The 25,398-nt window shown below is 45.9% G+C and overlaps 1 protein-coding gene across 1 annotated transcript in view; it reads right to left on the reverse strand.

Moving 5' to 3' along the window:
• LOC308318674 (dynein axonemal heavy chain 11) overlaps window positions 1–25,398 on the reverse strand; it is a gene marked incomplete at both ends in the record, with an annotated part of 95,700 nt that overhangs the window by 49,129 nt on the left and 21,173 nt on the right. The window contains 21 exons of the mRNA XM_080768298.1: window positions 87–326; window positions 1,011–1,113; window positions 1,866–2,031; window positions 2,475–2,527; window positions 2,690–2,838; window positions 6,670–6,843; window positions 7,674–7,805; window positions 8,220–8,370; window positions 8,669–8,817; window positions 9,231–9,358; window positions 10,006–10,138; window positions 10,592–10,669; window positions 11,510–11,704; window positions 11,813–11,905; window positions 12,588–12,726; window positions 13,756–13,872; window positions 14,677–14,822; window positions 15,403–15,559; window positions 17,957–18,117; window positions 18,379–18,510; window positions 21,091–21,324. Of these exons, the coding sequence (XP_080624424.1) occupies window positions 87–326; window positions 1,011–1,113; window positions 1,866–2,031; window positions 2,475–2,527; window positions 2,690–2,838; window positions 6,670–6,843; window positions 7,674–7,805; window positions 8,220–8,370; window positions 8,669–8,817; window positions 9,231–9,358; window positions 10,006–10,138; window positions 10,592–10,669; window positions 11,510–11,704; window positions 11,813–11,905; window positions 12,588–12,726; window positions 13,756–13,872; window positions 14,677–14,822; window positions 15,403–15,559; window positions 17,957–18,117; window positions 18,379–18,510; window positions 21,091–21,324 (3,030 nt within the window). The remainder of the gene's footprint in view (window positions 1–86; window positions 327–1,010; window positions 1,114–1,865; window positions 2,032–2,474; window positions 2,528–2,689; window positions 2,839–6,669; window positions 6,844–7,673; window positions 7,806–8,219; window positions 8,371–8,668; window positions 8,818–9,230; window positions 9,359–10,005; window positions 10,139–10,591; window positions 10,670–11,509; window positions 11,705–11,812; window positions 11,906–12,587; window positions 12,727–13,755; window positions 13,873–14,676; window positions 14,823–15,402; window positions 15,560–17,956; window positions 18,118–18,378; window positions 18,511–21,090; window positions 21,325–25,398) is intronic.

The raw sequence follows: 25,398 nt of genomic DNA on the forward strand, positions 1-25,398 counted from the left end.
ATTCGACACGTGTTGAGCTTGTAGATCTGCTACTCTATCAAAGTAGCACAGGGTCAAGGGCCAAGTTCACACTACTGTAGTGTCACCTGGAAGACGCTGGACAGTTCTCTCAGGTTGAACAGGTAGTGGAACTTGACAGCGGTGGGCAGGAAGCTGTGGACCACCCTGTGGTGAAGAGCGATGGAGGCCTGGACCACGGCCGCAGCTGCCCTGTGGACGCCGGCGCTGAACGGCTGCTGCTGCAGGTGAGCGGCCAGGATCTGACCGTAGATGGACGTCTGGGTCTGAGCCGACGGGAAGTTCACGGCAAACACAGAGAAGTGTCTCTGTGAGGAGGAAACAGGAAGTTAACTAGTGTTGTAGTCGAGTCCACCTAAAGCGAGTCCAAGTCAAGGCCAAGTCCGAGGGGGGCGGCGGGGCGGTGTCGAGATTGAGTCTTGACCAGATTATCCTTTTCTTTCTTTCTACGGAAAACACTGTGAAAGCAGGCTGGCTAAACTCTGTTACTTAAGCTATTAAGTAACAGAGTTACTATTACTATTACAAGATAGCTATATAAGCGCCAGTCAGACATCAAGTTATAATGTTAATGTGAATGGACTCCTCATAATATGGGTATAATACATTTATTTCATTTCATTGTAGTGTCCGAGTCAAGACCGAGTCAAATTATGTGCATGAAAATGTGGACTTGAGACCGGACTCAAGACCGAGACCGGACTTGAGCACTACAACACTGAAGTTAACACACACTGAGAAGTGTCTGCATCATTAGCAAGTCTGGTGTATTTACATTGACATGTATGTCCCATCTAAATAAACAAATAAAGTTAGCGTGCACATGAGGGCTTGACTTGCTATGTCAACCAAAATAATTTCGTACATCTACAGTAAACCACTGGCAAATGGCAATTAAAGTGAAATGGAGAGTAGCAGGCTTTTATGTAGCGAAACAAACAGGCCAAGCATGTAAAACTAATGCTCCTTTAAAAAACAATTCCCCAAAATACCTGAAGTCTGGGGTTGATGTGGAAGTTTCCAGCAGTTGTATTCATACAAGCAACATACTGAGTGTTGTGTATGTCCTTCAAGGACAGCTTCTGTCTGTCATACCTACAAAACAAAAACATTTTGACAGAAAACTATTTTAAGATGCAACAAGTGATGTGTCTTTGTTAGATATTCTGATAGTAAGCATTGAGTGTTTGTTCAGTAACACAGGTCTCCCTGTCTCTCTAGCCTCGGCAACCACGCGTTTTGTAAAAAAGAAGATTTTTTTTAAAAGCCTGGGAAAAAGAGGCAGGAAAAGTGGGAGTGGGAGTGAACCTTGAATTTCGCTAATCAATAACAGTGCAGAGGGGCGTCACTCCAAATGTGGTGACATCAGTGTTCTCCGCTGTGTTCTACCGGAGAGGGGAGTACATTTTCATGTCGGGATACCGATTTCATCCAGTCACGAGAGAGAACTCATACAGGAAACAGGATACAGATTAAACAAGTGGAATTGGAAGTGAAGACACAAGCAAACAAACAAAAAGAGCAGATGCAATTGGAACTGGAACATTATACAATTGAAGCTGATAAATGAGTTATCTCTCCTGATTGGATGAAATTGCTGTCCCAGTTGAAAATGTAACAAGTTTTCAGTAATTTGCTACTGTATTGAAGAAGATAAGAGAAGAAAGAAAAGAAAATACTGGCTTTGTGTAATTCAAATAATTTAAATGATATTGTTCTTACATTTGTAAAATAATTTTGCGCTAAAAACAAACGTGAAAAATCGTATCGTGAACCTAGTATCGTGATTCATCGTGAGTTGAGTGAATCGTTACATGCATATCTGTAATTCAGATGTTTGTACTCACCAGTGTTTGTAGTCCAGATGTTGGCGTATAAGCGTGTGTGGCTGCACTGTGCCATAGCTGTCCACCGCTGGCATGTTCATGTCGTCTATGAAGTAGACCAGCTTCCTGTTGCCCGGCGGCGCGTAGCTCCTGCCCGCCTTCTTCTCCAAGGGTCCCTCCAGCACCGCTAAGACCGCCACAACACAAACAGAACTGCTATAGAAGACAGACCGCCACCACAGCATAACATAACTGCTATATCTTTGTTGTTGGCATATATGTTTTGCATTCTGGAGCTTTTGGATCGGCTATGTATAAGGGTAAGAAGAGGAGACCAAGTACCGAGCCAAAGGTCAAGTTTACAAAGTATTGACTGTTTTAGTTGTTAAATATCTGAAAATACACATTAACATGGATCCTGCTTCAACTCTCCCTCCGCTAAGAGGCCCTTGGCCTGAAAAACATTGAAGACCCCTGATGTATGTACGTACACAGCATTTAACAAACTGGAAAGACTTTTTCCATGTTCTGAAGATTACCACAACCTGGTACCACAAGATGGTGCTAAAGTTCAGTCGATGTGCGGCACTCTGAGGCAGTCAGAAGAGAGACAAGGCAACTTCCACTCACTCTGTAGCATGAGGGAGGTGGTGTAGTAGTTGAACGGTACTCTGGTACTCACTCTGTAGCATGAGGGAGGTGGTGTAGTAGTTGAACGGTACTCTGGTACTCACTCTGTAGCATGAGGGAGGTGGTGTAGTAGTTGAACGGTACTCTGGTACTCACTCTGTAGCATGAGGGAGGTGGTGTAGTAGTTGAACGGTACTCTGGTGGTCATGTGAGACGCCGCCGGCAGAGAGTCCAGCTGGTTCCTCATCAGAGCCGTCTTCCCCACGCCACAGTTCCCCACCAGCATCACAGGCTGTCCTCTCTGCAGCAGCAGAGACAGCAGGTAGCCCAGACGAACAGTCTCCACGGTGGGCACCAGGACAGACTGACCATTAGAGAAACAGAGGGGGAGATCATTTGAATCAGAGTCAAGACTCTTTTTGTTTTACCCCTTTTCTCCCCAATTGATTCCTCCCCACCCACTTGCTAAGTTGTCACTGCTGTTGTATCCTACTGACTCACCTGCCAGTGAGGAGACCGCACCGGGAGGAGGCTCTCCCGGCTCCCGTCCAACACTCCCCTCTGACGGGCACTACCCCCAGCCAGTAGGATTATGTTGTACGGTGACAATTATGCTTCCCTTGAACACGGGCCAAATTGTGTTCACATACTGTAGATGCCCCACAAAGCCGGATGCACCACAATGGATTCAAACCCACAACCTACAACCTCTGCAGTGGTGGACTGGGCAGGCACTTTAGCACTGCGACACCTGCGCCAGAATCAGACTCATCTTATTGTCACATCACAGGTTTACACGTGTATAACTTGTGGGTGAAATTAGTTTTTTCTGTTATTTCCATAGGAGAAAGGGAAGAAGAATGGGGGGGGGGGGGGGGGGGGGGTGTGGTGGAAAAAATGCATATAAACACTATGGTATTGATTAATTGAATGTAGCCTACTAGTAGATGATACTTAACACGCTAATTACCACCTGTTCTTCACTGACAAACTCATTAGAGACTGCCGACTCATGTGAACCTATTTCAAACTGTGTGAGTTAACTATAGAATAGAGTCCATTTAAGGAATGACCATCTCTTGTTACTCCTGAAACTCTGTACACTCCTGAAAGTATAAACTATGTGTTGGGGATGTGTGTGGGGAGAGTTCGGAGGGAAGCTCTGGTGTGATGACATATACAATAAAATAATGTGTTGGGGATGTGTGTGGGGAGAGTTCGGAGGGAAGCTCTGGTGTGATGACATATACAATAAAAGAATGTGTTGGGGATGTGTGTGGGGAGAGTTCGGAGGGAAGCTCTGGTGGGATGACATATACAATAAAAGAATGTGTTGGGGATGTGTGTGGGGAGAGTTGGGAGGGAAGCTCTGGTGTGATGACATATACAATAAAAGAATGGAGTTGGAATCCTGATGGTTGAGTCCTGCTTCTTCCTGATGTTGTTTACTTACTAATAGTGAGACCATTATTATTCCCATTGCAAGTTGGGGGCTCGTTCGGGATCATTATTTCATCTTCGCGGCATAGATGGATACTTGATCAAAAATAATCTCAAAGATGGGAGCTGAATGTAAACAAAAGATATGATCCTTGAATCCTTGACACAAATACTCATGTTTATGATACATAGATGCTTCTATTTCTAGAGGGTGACCCCATAGATGGGATGGTAACCAATGTTATTTATTTTCTTTATATACAGTATTTTACTGTCCAATATTATTGTATGTGGGTGTGTGTATGACTGTGAGAGTGTGTGGGGATGTATGCGTGTGTGTGTGTGTGTGTGTGTGTGTGTGTGTGTGTGTGTGTGTGTGTGTGTGTGTGTGTGTGTGTGTGTGAGTGAGTGTGTGAGTGTGTGAGTGTGTGAGTGAGTGTATGTACGCGTACGCTCACATAATGTTTTAATTGTATTATTATCCTGTATGTGTGTGATCTCCTACAAGCATTTATAGCATTTATATACTGTTTTAACTTTTTATTTACTGAGTTGGCAACACATATTGTAATGTTCGATTGTTTGTCTTTTTGCTTTCTGTATGTCCTTGTATGTCATTTCTGTTCATGAAAAATGAATAAAATTTAAGAAAAATGTAAAAAAGATGGGAGCTAAACAGAGCAGAAAGAAATTGAAGCGAGAACTCAATGACCAACAGCGGAAAGAAGTGACGTTACTGCGAGAACTCAATGACCAACAAAAATAAGTGATACTATTGCGGGAACGACTTGTGGAGCGACAAGAACAACTGCAAGAACAACTTGACATAAATATGCAACAACAACTCAACAACCAACTAACAATCAAGAAATGATGCTACTGCGAGAGCAACTTGACAGGAATGTGGTGAAATCAGCAGATCTACAAGCCAACACTACGCCTGATGACTACAACAATATGAGGCTTGGTGAAATCAGCAGATCTACAAGCCAACACTACGCCTGATGACTACAACAATATGAGGCTTGGTGAAATCAGCAGATCTACAAGCCAACACTACGCCTGATGACTACAACAATATGAGGCTTGGTGAAATCAGCAGATCTACAAGCCAACACTACGCCTGATGACTACAACAATATGAGGCTTGCGCCCGGAGGGGCTGCTGGAGCAGGGAAGGAGGCCTGTTCCTCACTCTCTGTATATTGTTTCTCTGCTGAATCTTCTTAATAAATTCTCAATACTTCACCCTGAAGAACTTTGTCATTCCTTCATCTTTGGAAGATTATTTAATTCCCACTACAGGGGGGAGGGGTATGAGAGGGAGAGATACAAATATATATATATATATATATCTAAGTACCTGTGGTACTGAGGTAAGACATATTGGTGAAGGGAAATCTAGGGCTGTCAAGGTTTACCACATTTTACTTGACGATTAATTGTCACACGATTAATTGTGATTAACGGTTGAATTGTATTTTTGGCATTGAACATTGGAACATATGAATATACAAATGTATGTCTGTTGACTGTTAGTCTGTCTTAGGCTTTGTAATCAAAAGTTGTACTAGGGCAGATGTGACAAAATACTTAAACAAAATTACTGATATAAGACATTGTATACTTAAGATCTACAAGCTGCTCGCTTTTATATTTGAAAAGGTATTGTATGAAACATTTTCAACATACATTTTCGTCTAAATAATTGTAATTATCTCAAATAATTGTGATGATTAAGTAATAATTGTGATAGGTCTAGGAGACAAAAATACAGTTATCCAGTCAAAGTCAAAGTCGTATGATTAGTCACACATGTAATACCGCAGTGAAAAAGTAACAATACCACAATACAAAACTACCCTTATATAAGGCCTGTATTAAAAAACTGTAACTTGAGTAAAAAGTACAAAAATATTGCCATCAAAATACAGTACGCAGTAAAAGTAGTCATGAATGGCATATATATCTATATATATATATATATATATATACTTTTTTTGTGGAGTAGAAGTATATGAAGTACTGAAAAACAGAAATATGTACAGTACTTGAGTACTCACACCACTGTTGTTATCGCGGCCGTTCTCCTGCGAATGTGATTTATTGACAAGACGCAGTTTGGTTCTTGTTGTTCTGTGATTTTATAATGTCTCCTATTTCCCCCTGGGCGCCACGACTATATTCTGTCATAATAGCGTCATTTGCTTGGAACAAAACCCCGCTAATTACACCCCGGCGGGAGTCTTTTAAAACGATCGCAGCTGCACGCCAGAGCGCCAGGGGAGACAACAGTGCGTGGGTGAAGAGCTCAGGATGCCTTCACCTCCACACACTCTTCTTAGATGGCAATCACACACAGTGGCAAGCCTTTTATGTGTTTTACAGACCCCTGCCATGACCCTCATGACACGGCCATGCCCTCTCTCTTATAATTATTATGCTCACCGAGGCGTGCAGATATTTTTAATATGACTGTTTTCAAAGAAGAAAGCTTGCGGAAAAGTGCATGTCCACTCTCTTTGGAAAAGTTGAGTTTTCGAGTTTTCGATCAAACATTGCTGGAGTTTTTGAGTGGTGCAGTCACTCCATTACGGAGCTTTGTGTGTCCCTGGGTGCCTGGATCCCTGGCTGGCTGGCTGTTTCTGAGCACGAAAATAGCGTGTCACTGTTGCGCAGCCTAACACACTAACACACACACTAACACACACACTCACCTGTAGCGGTGAGTCAGGTTCCGGTGAGATGATCTCACCTGTAGCGGCGAGTCAGGTTCCAGCTCAAAGTGCCGCACGGTGTCGCTCCACGGCAGGAAGCGCCTGGTCAGCGGGTCCAGGAAGTAGTCGAACACTGTGCCCTGCGCCGGGAGCTTCACCGTCTTCATCTCTTTGGTCCACCACTGGCTGAACTCCACGCGGTAATCATGTGCCTAGTGGACACAATTCCCATAGTCATATTTATTTTTACCAATTTTATTTAAGGGCAGGCCTATTTTCAGGCACCTTTTAGTCACGCTGAGGACCCATTTTTCTACGGCACTTCAACGGTCAACTACATTATCATCATGTCAACGACACAAAAGAATGACAATAACAAAAAAAATTAGGGATGCACTGAAAGGGAAAATCTTGGCCGAAACCGAATACCGAATATAAGAAACAGTTGGCCGAAAACCGAATACCGAATATCCGAATATATTTAATATTATATATATTTTTGCCTACCATTGCTGTCATTGCCGTACCTTAAAGCTACCTGATTTATGGTTATGGCAAAACTTAACTTCAATAATAATCACTGTTATGGGTCCATAAAACATTTATTCAGCTCTTTTGAATGCATTAATTGCATACACTATTCGGTGATATATTTTTTGCCTATTCAGGCCGAAACCGAATAGGCCGAAAATGCTTTTTTAGCCATTTTCTGCCGAATATTTTCTGCGGCCGAATATTCGGTGCATCACTAAAAAAAATCACAAACATCTTACGATTCTTGCTGCTGTGGATACCTGAACTTTCCTTACGAGGATCAATAAAGATCTTAACTCATTTAAGACTGAGGCCGATTCTAAAAACACCTAAGCTTTCTGAAAAACTTCAATTATTTATTCAAAAATTACAAAAATGTTACAGTATGCTGCTATACACTGTACATAGCAACAAATCACCCTGTTGTGCTACAGTATGTGATTTGAGCCGCTGGCCAGGTAAATTGCGCTGCCGTTACTGGTAATAACCGGACAGCCACACTTAATACCTGATCTTGATGTAAGGCTCCTCCAAAAGCCCAGATGCAGGCGAAGGTGAAGTACGTCTCATAGAGCTCCCTGGGAGACTCAGACGGAATGTTTGCTGGTGTCAGCAGACAGTCCAGCAGAGCACACAGCGTCTGAACAGAGAAAACTAAAGTCAAGGACGCCCAAATTGATATGCATTTGGCCACAGGCCCCCCATCTGAAAAGGATTTGTGCCAGGGAGGGACCCTTAGAAGAGAAGATTTATATTTAAATAAAAAAACATTCTGTTCTGGGCGGAACAAACTAGCTGTTAAAAGAGAGAAGAAAAAACATTTTAAAATCTTATATTTATTCAACTAAAACTAGACTAACACTAAAACATTTCAGATGTCACATTTTACTATTATTTAAAAACATTTTAATCATATAGCTAGCCGATCTACATCTCCACGTTGTGAGCTTGTAGATGGGCTAAATGTATTTTTACTGCTTTTCAAAATAGTAAAACAAGATAGGGCACCAAGACCAAAAGTAAATAAAACCACTATTTTGGTCGTGGTTTTCACCTGGACCATGGAGTTCTCTGGGATGGGAGTGATGCTTTTGAAGGTGCTCCTCATTTGCTCGATGCAGCGAGGAAGGTACTTGTCAAACAGGATGATGAGGTGGGCTCTCTCTGTCTGACGCACGCGGGTGTCGATCCAGCTGGCAACGTAGCTGAGCAGCACCAAACACGAACAATACACGTTACTGGAAACTGAATCACTTTCTTAAACACATTTATATAGAATGTGTCTTGGGACTATATTGGTCAGTTTCACAGTAAATTGAATAGTTAAGGCTCTACATTGTGTAATTATTGCTATAGAGTTACAGGGGTCTCCCTGTACAGTATCTTCCAGCCCTTAAATACTGCCTCATGCGTTCAGTAAACAGTGAGTACTGTAGGTGTGTGTGTGTGTGTGTGTGTGTGTGTGTGTGTGTGTGTGTGTGCGTGTGTGTGTGGTTGACTCACGGGCTCCATCCCACGTCCTGGGGGTTCACACAGAGGATGCCGGCGCGCGACACGGTGGCGGGCGTGGCCGACCTCAGGTGACTGACCTCAAACAGTAGCCGCATGGACGGGGTGAGAGGCACGCGCTCGTTACTGGCCAGAGTCAGCACCTGAACACAGCGCCGCGCGGTTAAGGAATGCAGTATTCTGACATCAGTGCCACTAGACGGCGCTATCCCCCCCTGGGTCACGGCGTTATTTTTTGTATTGGATGTTCCATAGGGGAATCTGTGTTCCAGAAATGAACATCAACCTGGTGATTTTACTCGTATGCATCAACTGATGGTGACACGCAGTACTATTTTCTCCGAACACAGACGTTATCACATGTAACTGAATATCATAAACTACAGTCACGAGTTCGCTCCCATCTTTTTTCTTAAACCTGCTCCCCGATAAAAAAAGGCCCCTCTTCTGTTGTACAGCATGTACAGTATGCATGTTGTACCCAGCATTGTGTGTATCGTAGAGTACAGTACAGTATGTTGTACATTAGCATACGTGTGAAGAGGAGGGTGGGCACCTTGTTATCGTCCATCACTGTATTGAGTGATTCAATCCACATGGGATCAATGTCTCCGTCCAACACCATCCACTTAGGACCGCTGTGAGCCACGCTGGCCTGTTCCCTCAGCAACGACGACAGCAGGCCTGTGGAGTGGAACGCCAACCATCATTAGCAGGGACGCTTATAACTGTCAACTGATCTCTGATCAAAAGTTCTCATCTATTGGAGCCTTCTGTTGTTATGAGAAAAAGTATACAGTACAGTATTTTTCTATACTGTTATAACGTTTTTTCCCTGTTTTTCTAACTGTGTATATGATGAAGTCTTTAGTGCTTTTTCTGGTTTTATCCTCTTAGCAGATTTTGTATTGACCTGTACTTTCGTTGAACTGTACCCATTCTACAAACTATTAATATATATATTCAATCAATCAATCAATCTCTTTCTCTCTTTAATGAATGAATTAACGAATTAATTAATTATTTTAGTTTCTGTCGGGTAGACACCTCATATTTCCAAGACTTCAGGATAGCAAATGAGTTAAAAATGAGTTTAATAGATCTGCTATTCTGGATGATTGTCGGCAGTTGTGGAGTCAGCCGCCGACAACGGACCGACACCGCCGCCAAACGGAGCGCCAGTGAAGTGTCATAAACCCCCCCCACCTTCCACGGCAGGTGCCGCTCCCCCCCCCGGCAGTGCTGCTGCCGGAGAATGCACCCTCTCCTTCTGATTTTCGCTACACAAAAGTATCAAATAGTGGTTATTCCAACGTTAACTCATTGTTTACCGTCTTTCCACTCTCGAGTGGCAGGGTGAATGAAGCCGAACAGCTCGTCTGTTTCCACAGCCTTCGGGTTCAAGTCGCTCCACACAGGCTTCCTCTTCAGGTTGGCGTACGTTTTGTTGAGGACGCGTAATATCTGCTCAAACCCATAAGCATTGTTTTTACATTCCAGAGGGCACCTAATATTATATACACATTTATTTATTTTGTATTTGTTTTTTTATAGTTGATTTTATATTTGCATTACTTTTACAAATGAGCAGCCAAATAGGGGCCACATTTTCTTACATTCAAGGCCCAAATGCTACAAAACCTGTGATGTCCAGTTTTATTTAAAAATGTAGGGGTACATTTTGGTCACAATGAATGATGTCCGGTGCATTATTTCAAACCATTTTCCAAAGCATGCATCTGTATTCTATAATGTTTTCAAATACATGTAGTGCAGTAAAAAAAAGTACAATATTTGGATCCAAGATGTAGTGGAGTAGAAGTGAAAGTATTGGACAATGGAAATACCAAATGTACTTAGTTACTTTCCACCACTGCATAAGGATGTAATGTTGAACACAAAGCAGGCTGTTCTGACCTGGCTCTTCCCAGTGCCGGCGTTCCCGATCACAAAGACAGAATGACGAACGGCCAGCAGCTCTTCCAGCTGCACCACCTGGCGACATTAATGAACACACATTCATAACCAAACGGCTGGGCTGTCGGACTGCAAATTACAGTTGGGTTTTAACATCACCAACCTCAGAAACCTCTTATCTCCATATTCTAACTGTTTTTGTTGTTCATTTTTTATATATATATATATATATATATAAATTAACGTCCTACTTGATCACACTACAGTGTCACACAAAAGCATCAAAAGTAGGTCAAAGCACGTCGCTTTGTGTCCAGTTCTGAACTTGTAGCTCTGCTACTTTTGCTACTTTTGAATTAGGATCCTGAAAAGTAACAGTTTTGGACCTATGAGGTTTCCATCCGACAGGGATGATTTGCAGATTTCCCTTGTTGATTTATCGTTGTGAATTAGGATTACCGGTATGTGTTGGGGGATTGCGGTTTTGTGTTATTTTGGCCAGTATTATGTTAATGATCTGGTGTCAGAGAGGGTTATGTTATGTGTAGGCACTCTAACTATCATTGTTTAGTTTTTTTTTTTAAGTTGGACTGTTTAGTTTGTCCTATTCAAGACTCAAGTCTATATAATGGAATGGAATGTGCATTGATTTACTGGCCACTCAAGTACCGTATGCACTGGTTGATAACTGCATAGTGTGTATTTTCTGGTCCAAACAGACTGGTGTACAGCCTGAGAAATTGTTAGTTAGAAATGTGTTTCCCAAACCCTATAACCCTATCAAATGCTAGGCAGCTACAGTTCATGTACTAAGTAGAGTGTACACACAGACCTGAAAGGGTCCATTTGTACACTGTCAGATTGAAATGAACACTCAGGATGTAATGTGCACTAGTAACCAGGTCATGGCAGAAGCACCTTGAGAATGAACCCCTCCTCGGGCTGCAGCCGGAGCTCCAGGGTGGTGCGGCGAACGGCCTGTTCAAACTCGGGGTCTCTGTTCCTCTCCACCAGCAGGCCTGGGAACAGGTCTCCCAGCAGGCCCAGGAAGATGGCCACGTCCTCTGTGACAATCTTGGACATGTTGAAGTCCCTCAGAGCACGCATCAGCACCTGCAAACACAGGACCACGACCAGCATGTCAGGGTGATTCACGGCAGCCGTGCAGGTGACATTATTCTGGCATAGATGGATCTGATGATGGATTGATGTGACAGTGACCTGGTCCTCTGGTCTAGTCTTGTCCCCTCTTCTCAGCGCTCCTGCCACCACCAAGACAGACTTCACAGCACGAAGGCCCCAGTCATAGTGGTCCTGAAAGTATAATATTCCATCATCATTCAAAATATGGCTGGTAATGAAATGATTCACTATTAAAAGAAAAACCACGCTGAATGCAACACTCAAGATCACAAAGGTTGTGTAGAATAAGTAATTTGTAAGAAATAAAAAAAAAAGAATGCTCATTCAGGAGTGTGGCAGGAGTGCATTCACCGCTCATTCAGAAGTGTGCTGTGTGCATGATGCACATCCCTCAAAGTCAAATTTATTGAATTGTTCTGTTTGACCATTCCTGGTGTTTGGACAGGAGCTCTTGCATAATTACTGTGTATAGGGTGTAGGCTCAGGGTGTAGAGGTAGCCGGGGAGGCATACCATTTTTCGGTTTCTGATCCAGTCGGGAGCAGAAAGAGCTTAGTTGTTGTAGTCAGTGTCACTGGTTTGTAGTCATCAGTCATTCCTTCCGGAACCAGAATTACCCCAAATAATTCGCCGCGATCAAGGGCGTCATAATTTTAGGGCCTACCCAATAAAAGCCTTGATGTGCCGTATGAATCCGACAAGTTTCTTCAAGTACTTATTGCGCGAAGCTTGTAGATCTGCTATTTTCACTAGCTTTGGTACCGGGCAAACATCTAATCTATCTTTTGGGCAAAAAGGTTTGGGAAGCACTACTCTACACTGCAGAGGGTTTACAGGGTGATGATGTACAGTACCTGTTTAGACAGCAGTTCTCTACACAGCGTGTACAGGGTGATGAACTTCCTGGCCAACAGCTTGGCGCTCAGGAAGCCTTCGGCCACCAGCATGATCTCACAGATCAGCTCCACGTCTGGAACCACCATGGCACAGGGTCTGAAAAGCAGGACCGATTGGATCATCATCACATATCGTTGCTGTCTCCATATTTATTTTTTACTTTTTGTGTTTGATTTACAATTTAGGCATTGGGCAGAGGCTCATAATCCAGAGTGATTTACAGTAATCACGAGGTAATGAATCAAACGCTAAAGAAAAATCTATAATCTGTACATTGAAACTAAAAACACAATAAGATGCAGTGGCTGGGGGGTGGCAGTGGCTGAGGAGGTAGAGTGGACGCTTGGGTACCGGAAGGTTTCCCAGTGCGATCGCAGTCTCCCCCAGAGTTAGTGTCAAAGTGTCCTCGAGCAAGACTCTACTACGCCGGCCTGGGCCATGGCTCTGTGGTCCAGGCACCTTGGCTGGTAATACAGTCTGGCAGTGTGCCGCGGGTTGGACTCCCGATCCCGACGGCCTTTACTGCATGTCTTTCCCCCATCTCTCTCCCCATTTCCTGTCAGCCTACTGTCTGTCCCTCCATAAAAAATATAAAATAAAGGCGAAAGCCAAAAAATCCCATGTTTTGTTTTGTATGGTTTTGCCTGAACAGAGCCTTGAGGTTCTCTGGGAGCTCCGTCCGGCCTGCGTAGCCGGGGTTCATGGTGATGAAGACCAACCTGAACAGAGCCTTGAGGTTCTCTGGGAGCTCCGTCCGGCCTGCGTAGCCGGGGTTCATGGTACCTGAACAGAGCCTTGAGGTTCTCTGGGAGCTCCGTCCGGCCTGCGTAGCCGGGGTTCATGGTGATGAAGACCAACCTGAACAGAGCCTTGAGGTTCTCTGGGAGCTCCGTCCGGCCTGCGTAGCCGGGGTTCATGGTACCTGAACAGAGCCTTGAGGTTCTCTGGGAGCTCCGTCCGGCCTGCGTAGCCGGGGTTCATGGTACCTGAACAGAGCCTTGAGGTTCTCTGGGAGCTCCGTCCGGCCTGCGTAGCCGGGGTTCATGGTACCTGAACAGAGCCTTGAGGTTCTCTGGGAGCTCCGTCCGGCCTGCGTAGCCGGGGTTCATGGTGATGAAGACCAACCTGAACAGAGCCTTGAGGTTCTCTGGGAGCTCCGTCCGGCCTGCGTAGCCGGGGTTCATGGTGATGAAGATCCCTACGGAGGGTTTCAATGAGATGTCTTCTTCCAGGAACAGGAAGCTGTGGTAGGAAACATAAGACAGTTTTATTTTTAGAGAACATTTCAACTAGCCTGACACTCGGCCTGAATTGTCATTTCACTCCATTATTCATTCCGAAAAAGCCCTCTCAGTGCAGCCATTTTCTGAGACAAGGCAATTCAATGGGCTTACTGCTTTACACAGAACTTCAAGCAAAGAAAACACAATCATACAATGACATTTGGACTACATAAAACAAAACTCAATCACAGGCAGTGGCAAACAGAACGTTTTAGTTGTGTAACGTTCCAAGAGTGGCAGGCTGGCAGCAGACCTGCAGTTTTCTGGGAGATTGTTCCAGATAGTGTGCATGGTGCATAAAAACAAAATGGTTTTTTTTACGGTAAATCAAATTCCTCATGTTCCTCATGTTATGTCCTCTTTCACTTGGAAATACGCCAAGATACGAAACTTTGTTACTAGGTATTTCAAACTGCTATTTTTCAAGTATTGCCTGTCTCCAACAAAATATAGAGGGTATGCGCATGTATAAAGTGAGTGGCAAATCGAGTGGCAAAGTGAGTTTAACGTCCTCTAACGTTGTTTAATGCAATCAGATAATGTATATATGGACTGTCAATGTATGTCTTTTTCGGCCACTCAGTAGGCGCTCCCGCATAACTTCCGGGTAGGATGACGATGTCACGCGCATACCCTCTATTCTAGGTTTTGGGTCTGAGAAGCAAAATCTCATCAAATAGTGGCTCAAGTGCCAAATAAATGATGGGCCTCGATATAAAAAGGGTTGAAAACCACTGTTGTAAAAGAAGCGACAGTGACGTACCGTTTCTTCTTGGTGCGTATGGCGTCCTGTATGGTCTTGACCTGCACAGCCACCACTGACAGAACCTCCACAGAGATCCTGTTGAACTCGTCAAAACATCCCCACGCACCGGTCTGCGTCAGGCCTTTGTAGATGTTTCCAATGGACTGAAAATCATACCAGAATGCAGAAGAACATTAGACCAAGAACCCCATATACATTCCAGAATTGACAGAAATATGTGCTTAGAGAAAAAATTATTATCATAAATGTAAAAGCAAACTGAATCATGTGGACAGCTCAGTCACGATGCCATAAAATTTGTATTTTTCCAACGTTTCGGCAACAAGTTGCCTTCTTCAGGGAATGACTACATTATTAGAAGAAAAAAAGCATCCAGCCTAAGTGGAGTTAGGAGGTTTTGTCCTTCATTGATAAGAACAGCTGACCCGGGTGACCCCCTCTGGTGGAGTTAGCTGGTTTGGCGGATCATTGAGGATCCAAATGCTGGTTTTGTCAGAAGCGCATTTTAATACTTCTAGGTTCAATATTCTTTAACTAACACACAGACGTAAAAGGGTGTTCAATAGAAAGAAAGAAAGAAAAAATGAATCATATATATATACTGTATACAGTATATATATACATATACGCTGATCTGTAAAGTGTCTGCAAGACTTAATCTAGACAGACACAAAGACAAACAGACAGACAGACCCTCCCTTATATCTAGACGACTAGCCTGACCTTGTAGTCCATCTGCTCAGAGCAGTTGAAGACGTACACCATGACCCCCAGGGCTCGGCCCAGGTCCTTAGTGGTCTCCGTCTTCCCTGTCCCAGCAGGGCCGGCCGGGGCTCCGCTCATCGTCAGGTGGAGAGACTGGGTCAGTGTGATGTAACACCTACACAGTACACACAGTAGAGACTGGGTCAGTGTGATGTAACACCTACACAGTACACACAGTAGAGACTGGGTCAGTGTGATGTAACACCTACACAGTACACACAGTAGAGACTGGGTCAGTGTGATGTAACACCTACACAGTACACACAGTAGAGACTGGGTCAGTGTGATGTAACACCTACACAGTACACACAGTAGAGACTGGGTCAGTGTGATGTAACAACTACAGTACACACAGTAGAGACTGGGTCAGTGTGATGTAACAACTACAGTACACACAGTAGAGACTGGGTCAGTGTGATGTAACACCTATACAGTACACACAGTAGAGACTGGGTCAGTGTGATGTAACACCTACACAGTACACACAGTAGAGACTGGGTCAGTGTGATGTAACACCTACACAGTACACACAGTAGAGACTGGGTCAGTGTGATGTAACACCTACACAGTACACACAGTAGAGACTGGGTCAGTGTGATGTAACACCTACACAGTACACACAGTAGAGACTGGGTCAGTGTGATGTAACACCTACACAGTACACACAGTAGAGACTGGGTCAGTGTGATGTAACACCTAAACAGTACACACAGTAGAGACTGGGTCAGTGTGATGTAACACCTACAGTACACACAGTAGAGACTGGGTCAGTGTGATGTAACACCTACACAGTACACACAGTAGAGACTGGGTCAGTGTGATGTAACACCTACACAGTACACACAGTAGAGACTGGGTCAGTGTGATGTAACACCTACACAGTACACACAGTAGAGACTGGGTCAGTGTGATGTAACACCTACACAGTACACACAGTAGAGACTGGGTCAGTGTGATGTAACACCTACACAGTACACACAGTAGAGACTGGGTCAGTGTGATGTAACACCTACACAGTACACACAGTAGAGACTGGGTCAGTGTGATGTAACACCTACAGTACACACAGTAGAGTCAAGTCCTCTGGGTTCATTTAACTCTTGAGAATGTACAAATATAACCACATGTATCCATCCGTAAAGGTGGTTGCACATTGAGCGCGTTTTTCGGAAAACCGAAAAGCCGCAAAAAATCAGAAAAACACGCTCTGTGTTCAGGGACCTTAACTCTATACTTCACACAGTTACAGATGGGTAGATGAGGGTTTTGGGACCTTAACTCTATACTTCAGAACTTCACACAGTTACAGATGGGTAGATGAGGGTTTTACTGATTTTTCTTTGACACAACTTGACACGTTTTGACGTTGCTATATCAAGATTTATATGTCTTATTCCATCTCTTGTCGACAATGGCTGCCGTTGCACCTAATAATATAGTTACACGTGATCTAATCTTTGACATCTCATCTCGTCTGGATCGTAAAGCTTGAGTTATGAGCTTATAGATCTGCTACTTTTGATGCTCTTGTGTGACACCTGTATATGATCAAGTAGGGCAATTATTTTCATTTACGAGAAAAGTAAAATTTGGAGATAAGGGCTAGGTTTCTGCCCGACAGCGATGATATATTAGATCCTTATCTCATGGTGAATGTCAAATAAAACGTTGAGAGGCTCTGCTCTTCATGATACTACTGAATAGATGGCGTGTGTTAGTTAGTTTACCTGTCTGTCAAGGGTGTGATGACCAGGTGGGGGGTGTGTGTTACCTGTCTGTGAGGGGTGTGGTGACCAGGCGGGGGTGTGTGTTACCTGTCTGTGAGGGGTGTGGTGACCAGGTGGGGGGTGTGTGTTACCTGTCTGTGAGGGGTGTGATGACCAGGTGGGGGGTGTGTGTTACCTGTCTGTGAGGGGTGTGGTGACCAGGTGGGGGGTGTGTGTTACCTGTCTGTGAGGGGTGTGATGACCAGGTGGGGGGTGTGTTACCTGTCTGTGAGGGGTGTGGTGACCAGGTGGGGGGTGTGTGTTACCTGTCTGTGAGGGGTGTGGTGACCAGGTGGGGGGTGTGTGTTACCTGTCTGTGAGGGGTGTGATGACCAGGTGGGGGGTGTGTGTTACCTGTCTGTGAGGGGTGTGATGACCAGGTGGGGGGTGTGTGTTACCTGTCTGTGAGGGGTGTGATGACCAGGTGGGGGGTGTGTGTTACCTGTCTGTGAGGGGTGTGATGACCAGGTGGGGGGTGTGTTACCTGTCTGTGAGGGGTGTGATGACCAGGTGGGGGGTGTGTGTTACCTGTCTGTGAGGGGTGTGATGACCAGGTGGGGGGTGTGTGTTACCTGTCTGTGAGGGGTGTGATGACCAGGTGGGGGGTGTGTGTTACCTGTCTGTGAGGGGTGTGATGACCAGGTGGGGGGTGTGTTACCTGTCTGTGAGGGGTGTGATGACCAGGTGGGGGGTGTGTGTTACCTGTCTGTGAGGGGTGTGGTGACCAGGCGGGGGGTGTGTGTTACCTGTCTGTGAGGGGTGTGATGACCAGGCGGGGGGTGTTGCCCAGGTACTCGTAGGAGTAGAGGAATTGAGCGTCACAGATGTTAGCGTAGCAGTGCTGCTCTGTGTCGTCCCAGCGGTGACGCAGCTGGGACAGCCACTTGAATGCCTGGGAGCTGGTGACCTGAGGGGGTAAGAGACACGAGATATATCAACCAAAGACCTATTCTAGTCAAAGATTATCTCTTTAGTTTTGTCAACGTTGACAGCCAGGTTGTTCTCCACTTCTCTCCTGTAGGCTGTTTCGTCATCGCTCGTGATCAAGCCTATGGCTGTGGTGTCATCTGCAAACTTGACCACTTGGTTGGAGCTGAACAAATCCACGCAGTCGTATGTGTAGCACTGTGTACAGCGCTACACAGGGCCTCAGAACACATGATCTAACCTTTAGACTGATGAGGTTGGACACCACGTCTCTGGCGTGGACATCAATGGTACAGACGGTCATGATCTTCTGTCTGTCTCCAGAACTCAGATCTCCCAGCAGCATGTTGATCAGCGAGTTCAGCTGGACAATCTGGGCCATTGAAGGAGGAGTAAAAGAAAGTGAGGGCTTAAGTGTTTAATCAGTATAAACAATTTAGTCGATTATAAAATATCTATTAGAATATTAATTCTTGCCTTCCGGCTAGGGATGTCCCGATACTGTATCAGTATCAGAAAAGTATCGGTATTGGCCCTTTTTGGTCATATCGTATCATATCGGTATCGGCAAGTATGCCAGTCTAACCACAGATCCGGCAAGGAGTAAGGGGTTGACACTATGGCAGGTAAATAAAATGTTGGGGCATGTGGAGTTTGCTTTGGAGATGCCCAAACTGCAAGTGAGGAGTCTGCTATTAACAACACGAGATAAAATAAGTCATTTTCATTTTTTTATTATTATCATAAATATTATTCTCTGGTATCGGTATTCGGCATTCGGTACTTCCGGCCAATGGTTAAAGACCCCTGCAACTAAAAACAAGAGGTACAAATTCTCATTCATACCTACTTCTGGAATGACTGGAATGACCTGCAAACCACATTGGTACTCTTGAGATCGTATTGAAATTTGTCTTAGCTTTTTATTTGTAAACCTATGTAATTCACATGTATATCTTTTGGGTTTCTTTTCCTGATCTTCTGATGTACTGTGGTGTTTTTTTGTTTCTTTCTACAGTATATGATATTGTATTACTCGACGACACTGAAAATTTTGAGAATAAACCAAACTTGAATGAACTTCCATTCATGCCATCAACAACGGAAGCAGGAGGCTAGCTGTCAGGGGGTGGGTGGTGACGATGGCTGTAGTTGCACTTTATATTTAATATTATCTGGATCTTGTGATAATATACATCTGTTCTTGTCTATGTATGTGTTTACTGTAAGTACTGTGTTTTTAGATTTTTTTTTATCATCTGCCTTAAATTGAGTTGCCCAGATTGGGACATACAAATTAATGTGACCTTGACGTTGACACAAAATGTAATCAATACAGCAATCACTAATAAAAAATAACCGTTAGCTGAAGCCCTAATATTGAAAGCTATGCAAAGAATAGTAGCCTGACGTGTTTACAGTGTGCCGAGCGAGGTTTCCTCATCAGTCCGACATGTATAACGTTTTAGAACCATTTGTTTCTGTCAGAAGTGACATTGCTTGCATTATGCAAGGTTACACATTCTTGTATGTAGGCCAAATAGGCATGAACCTCATCATCAAAGGGTGTGCGTGTGTGTGCCACTGCCCCAATGTAATAATATGAACACAGTGTTCTGGACCCTCATAACATCACGTCAAATGAGAAGTAATCTCGCACACTCCCGTTTCCTCTTTTGACTAAAACACAAGTGGAGGGCCTGCATTTATCACCAGTTGGTGCATGACAGCAGATTCAATCAGTGCAGTAGTAGAGAGAGTTGGGGAGAGAGAGAGAGAGAGAGAGAGAGAGAGAGAGAGAGAGAGAGAGAGAGAGAGAGAGAGAGAGAGAGATAGAGAGATTATTCAAACAGCGGGCCAAGGACATGCTAACCTTAAGTAGCGCTGATGAAACTGACAGCATTTATAATACACCAACTGTGAGCTCAGCCCCACAGCATGGCTACTGAACCCCCAAAGCCTTCCACTCAGGTCACACTGACTGTGGGACAGAATGGAACAGGTGTTTGTGTGTGCATGCGTGCGTGTGTGACCTGACAGCTGTACCCACCTCCACTGCAGGTGCATGGATGGATTTGGAGTAAACATAATACTGTCGTTGTGGGGCAAAAACCTGCTATCTCCATTTTTATTTCATAAAAAATTACAAAAAATCATAAATCAACACCCAACTTAATCACACTACAGCGTCACACAAAACCATTCAAAGTAGCAGATCCACAAGTTCGAAACGCTCCACTCTGCTACTTTTGCGATTTTTTTATTTGAATCCTGAATAGGAAGTAGGAACAGTTTTGGACATACGAGGTTTCCACCCGAAAGAGATGATATCGTGGTCTGGGCTGCCGGGCCGCCTTGTCTTTTTTATCCCTACAATTTATGCCTTTTGTCGTTTTGTGATTGATTATACATCTTGAAGTTGACAGCTTCAAAAAACGAAACAAAGAAGTGCTTCATGACATGATGTTTTTTGTTTCTGTAAAACCAAGGTAGATCATTCTTTTTGTTCTTTAGAGTATCGAGAGTTTGAGATGAGAGTTGGCTAAATTGTTTTAGTTGTCCAGTTTACAGGACGTGTTACAACAGGATAACATGCAGTTAATTTAACCACATGCCCCTAGTGTCACTACAATTGGTGAAAATAGCAGATTTATAAGCTCAATCTACAAGCTTGGCTAAGAGGTTTTGTGTAATAAAGTACCTGAGGCCAAGTATACAGATCCCTGGGGAACCCTAGTCAACTTAGTATATAGATTTTAGTTTTATTAAAGCAGTAGTTCACCCAATTACATCAATTACACACGCCATGAAGCCTTGAATTAATGGATATTTTTAGTTGTTGCCACATTCCTAAGCCAATAATTTAATTAATGTATGGGTGAACCACTCCTTTACAGTGGTTGAAAAAAATCTATAAAGACAATGTTTAAAATTAAATCCTCATAAAACCGACCTGTTTCTTATTGTAGTCTTTCAGAGCGGACTCGAAGCCTTCCTCCAGCCTCCCGAAGGCCAGGTGCATATCGTTGCTCCACCAGACCTGAGAGCCGGTGAGGGCCACCTGGCCAGGGAAGTCCAGCACCCACTGCTCCCTGGGCCTGTCCTCGTACACACACACCGCCTCGGACAGCTGACCTCTGACACTGGCCCTCATGGCGCTCTCCAGCCGGGTCAGCCAGACCTCCACCTGATGCAAGGGCAAGGCGACACGTTAACCAGTGGTACCAATAGGCACGTTGGCAGCAAAGAAAGCTTGACCTGCATAGCAACCGTTGCTAAACTATTTGGATTGGCATTGGACAATCGCTTTTTGGGGTGGGATTTAGTGAAGGGCTAATTATTTGAAAACTTTAGTTACTTTGTAGATTTTGATTATCATTACAAAACATACAGTAAGCACTTACTTTCTTTGTTTGTTTTTTAAGTTTATATTATTATTTTTAAATATTTAACTTTATTTATATATTTTTTCTCCCATAGAGAATCTATGGGATTTTATCTCCAAATAAACCTCACCTTTGCAGCCTCATTACTCTGGCATACTTTGTCATAGAAACGCGATTTAAACTTTTAGCAAGCTCACAGAACTTTGGACTTTTTCGTGGTTCAAACGGAATTCAAATACGTTACACGTTTTATTCCGAAATCGCAGTTCAATTGCAGGCCACCCCCAGGCCTCGTTGAGTAGAGTGTGGACACAGAATTCTTCCCTCTGGAATCTACCAAACGAAGCTGTAGGCTTTGTAATGTTGACAATTCATGAGCGTGTTGTCAGAACTTTTATTTGCGACAGACACAAGTTCCTTTGAGACGAAAACAGTAGCCTAGTTTTTTCTGCATTTCAATGGTGATATGGCATAGTCACAGTGTTTTGGAATTAGAATTTATTCACGGAGGAGATTTCAGTGCAGTGCAGCAACAGCGAGACTTTTACCTGCGCGTCGTGAGGACGAGGAGAGAAGCATGCTGCTATGGCAGAATTGGGTTATGAATAATACACATTCCAGAAGTCTGCCTCTCGGAGTGTTTTTCCAAACGAACCATTAACGTACATTGTAAATACCACATACACTTTAATGGACTGTACCAGCGTTCCATGGATAGCCCCCCAAAAGAGGAAACGGGGATGTATGGCCAGCCTGCCACATCCTCTCTTCTCCTCCTCCCTTCCTCCTCTATTCTTCCAGGCTGTTCCATTCTTCATTGGTTAATGTCTTCTCTCCTTTCAGTGTTTCAAACAGTCTTCTGTCTCGTCTCATGTCCCTCCCTGAGGTGTCCGGTGCCTCTGACAGACCCGTCTTCTCTGGAGTCTGAAGGCTCAAAGTGTCCTCTGTTCCTCGTCACCACGTCTTCTACGTTCTCCATCAGCTCTTTCACTTCCGAGATGTCCTGATTGATGCAGTCTATAGTAAAATGGTATCTGTAGGCACATGTATCCAGTATCCTCCTCAGTGGTTCTCCTTCAGACTATGTACTCACACCGTGTAGATTCTGCAGGTGTAGTCGACCAGTCTGGACAGATCACCACACCCACATTTCTGGCAGCAACTCAGCTCTGTCTCATTCTGCCTGTTCAATCAGGAATATGAGGTTTACTGCATGTTAGTTGAAATAATCAATGCGTGTGACTAGGAGGTTTTTAAATGACTACCGGTATTCTGTAATAAATAAAGACACCCTCCTTGTCTAATAGCATCACAGCAACACCAATTACAGCAATGAACAGCAGTAGACATGCAGGTACCTTCTGTAGACATCCCCAGTAGACATTTAGGGCATTCAGGTACCTGTCCTGAATGTCGTGAATGTCTACTGGGGTTGGACCATGACCTGAAGGCTGTCTTCCAGGCAGGGGCCTGACGGGCTCACTCCAGATAAGAGTGAGTGGTTCTCCTTGTTGGGGAGGAGGAGCATCAGCATTTCAGAGGCTCTGTGAGTGGTTCTCCTAGTTGGGGGGAGGAGCATCAACATCTCAGAGGCTCTGTGAGTGGTTCTACTGCCCGGTGGGGGCTTGAGCAGTAGCTCAGAGGCTCTGTGAGTGGTTCTCCTGGTTGGGGGGAGGAGCATCAGCATCTCAGAGGCTCTGTGAGTGGTTCTCCTGCCCGGTGGGGGGAGGAGCAGCAGCTCAGAGGCTCTGTGAGTGGTTCTCCTGGTTGGATGGAGGAGCATCAGCATTCCAGAGGCTCTGGGAGGGGTTCTCCTGGCCTGGAGGAGGAGCAGCAACAGCAGCCAGGTTGCTGAGGTAGTGGTGGATGTTGAGCATGGCTGCGTCCAGCAGAGAGTAAATGTCCTGGAGACACTGGAGCCTCTCCTCCTCAGACAGAGGAGCAGGCATGGACGACGTGGAGGGAGGAGCAGCCGGCGGCACATGGAGCAGCCACGACGGAGCTGGCGGGAAGGAGAAAGCGGGGAAGCCGGAAGGGAGCGTCTCCCCCACAGCAGCGGACGGGGTTTCCCCCGTGGCCTCCTCTGCGTCAGCAGCACCACCAATACCACCACCAGGGGGCGCTCCAGAAGAGAAGGGAGCCCAGACGGGGAACAAGGCGACGGGAGGAAAGCCAGGCGGCGGCAGCGGCATTCCAGGAGCCGCCGCGCTAGCAGGGGGAGTGGCGAGCGCTTCGGCCGAGGCTTGAGCGTGCTGATGGGGAGCCGCCGTGTGAAGCACGTCGGCACGGCAGATGGGACAGGTGCGCTGCCTCTGGAACCAGGAGCGCAGGCAGCCGCCATGGAAGATGTGGCCGCAGGGCAGCTTCTTGGCTCCGCCCACCACCGGCGCCATCTCCTCCCGACACACCACGCACGTGCTGTCGGCGGCCCGCAGGTCGGCCGCCGTGGCGCCGGGGTATGCGGCGTTCATGTGGCGCACGGCGCGCCGCGACATCACCACGTCCGTGGCGGCCCTCCGCAGTGTCCGCAGCGCCAGGTAGAGCGGCCGCGTGGCGAACAGCGGGAAGCTGTGCGCCCAGAGCACGACGCAGATGAAGGCCAGGTGCAGCAGCGCCGTCGCGCCGCCCGTCACCAGCTCCGTGTAGAGCATGTAGACCGCCTTGTCGTGCCAGGAGGACGCGGACGCCCCCTGGTGGCCGCCACGCAGCTCGGCGCTGTGCAGCAGGTACTTGACCAGCGTGGTCAGCGCCATGGTCAGCATCACGGCGTACTCCAGGCCGAACACCAGCTGCACCGACGGCCCGCGGCTCACCACGCTGCGCCAGGCGTGCCACACGAACAGCACGTCCAGCATGGCCAGCAGGGACAGCAGCGAGCGCACGCGCAGGTGGAACAGCGGCGAGGCGGCGTCGCGCGGGCTGCGCTCCATGGTGTCCACGCGGTCCTCGGCCAGCCAGTGGAAGCACTTGAGGAACAGCAGCAGCGTGAAGAGCGCCACGAAGCGCGGCGACGCGTCGTCGCGGAACACCGTGAACGCCACGCACGTCTCGGTGGCGGCGTAGCCGCAGCGCTCCACCAGGCGCTCCGTCTCAGCGGCGCGCAGCGCGCCGAAGAACACCACGCGGAGGAGGCGGCCCAGCAGGTAGAGCAGCACCGCCCCCTGCAGGTAGAGCACGGCCATGCTGGGGCTGCTGCGGCCCAGGTACAGCACGGCGGGGTAGAACTGCTGCTGGAGGATGTAGGCGTGGGCCACCACCGCCCCCGTCAGGGCCAGGCTGGTGGCCGTGACCAAGGCCGCTCGCACCATAGCTCTGGGAAACCCACCCCACGGTAGCAGATGTATGATAATGTATGATTTTCGGGGCAAATACAACGACACAGGGGGGTTTTTGGTCAGTTATGTCAGGAGGTAGCAGGGGGTGCACACGGCCAAATAAGTGTGGGAACCAGCTCGCTGTCTTCGGTGTCTTATAGGATCAGAATCGTATTCAGTGTCCTACAGGAGACTGCCAGTGTCTTGAGGCAGTCCAGTTCTATGTCAGGGTCTTACAGGATCAGTATCTTATTCAGTATCTCGGAGGAGTCCAGTTCGACATCAGGGATGTGTCCTAGGCTTCCGGGCGGTCGATATTATGTTGCACTAACGTATTCCATTTTGGACCGTTCAACATGTGTTCGAGCCTCTCAGCCAGTCAGTCAGTCAGTCTGTCTGTCTGTCTGTCTGTCTTCGACACGTATAATTCTGTATATCTGTCGGTCTGTGTATGCCCTGGTTCTCTGTGTGTGTATTTGTCTCGCACAGTATACCCAAATATGGAAATGGCTGTGGACATAGCAGTGACATCATGGCTGCAGACTGGCCTCCAATACCAGC

The sequence above is a fragment of the Protomyctophum bolini genome, assembly GCF_963924005.1.
Source record: "Protomyctophum bolini genome assembly, chromosome: 7".
NCBI classification, from domain to species: Eukaryota; Metazoa; Chordata; class Actinopteri; order Myctophiformes; family Myctophidae; genus Protomyctophum; species Protomyctophum bolini.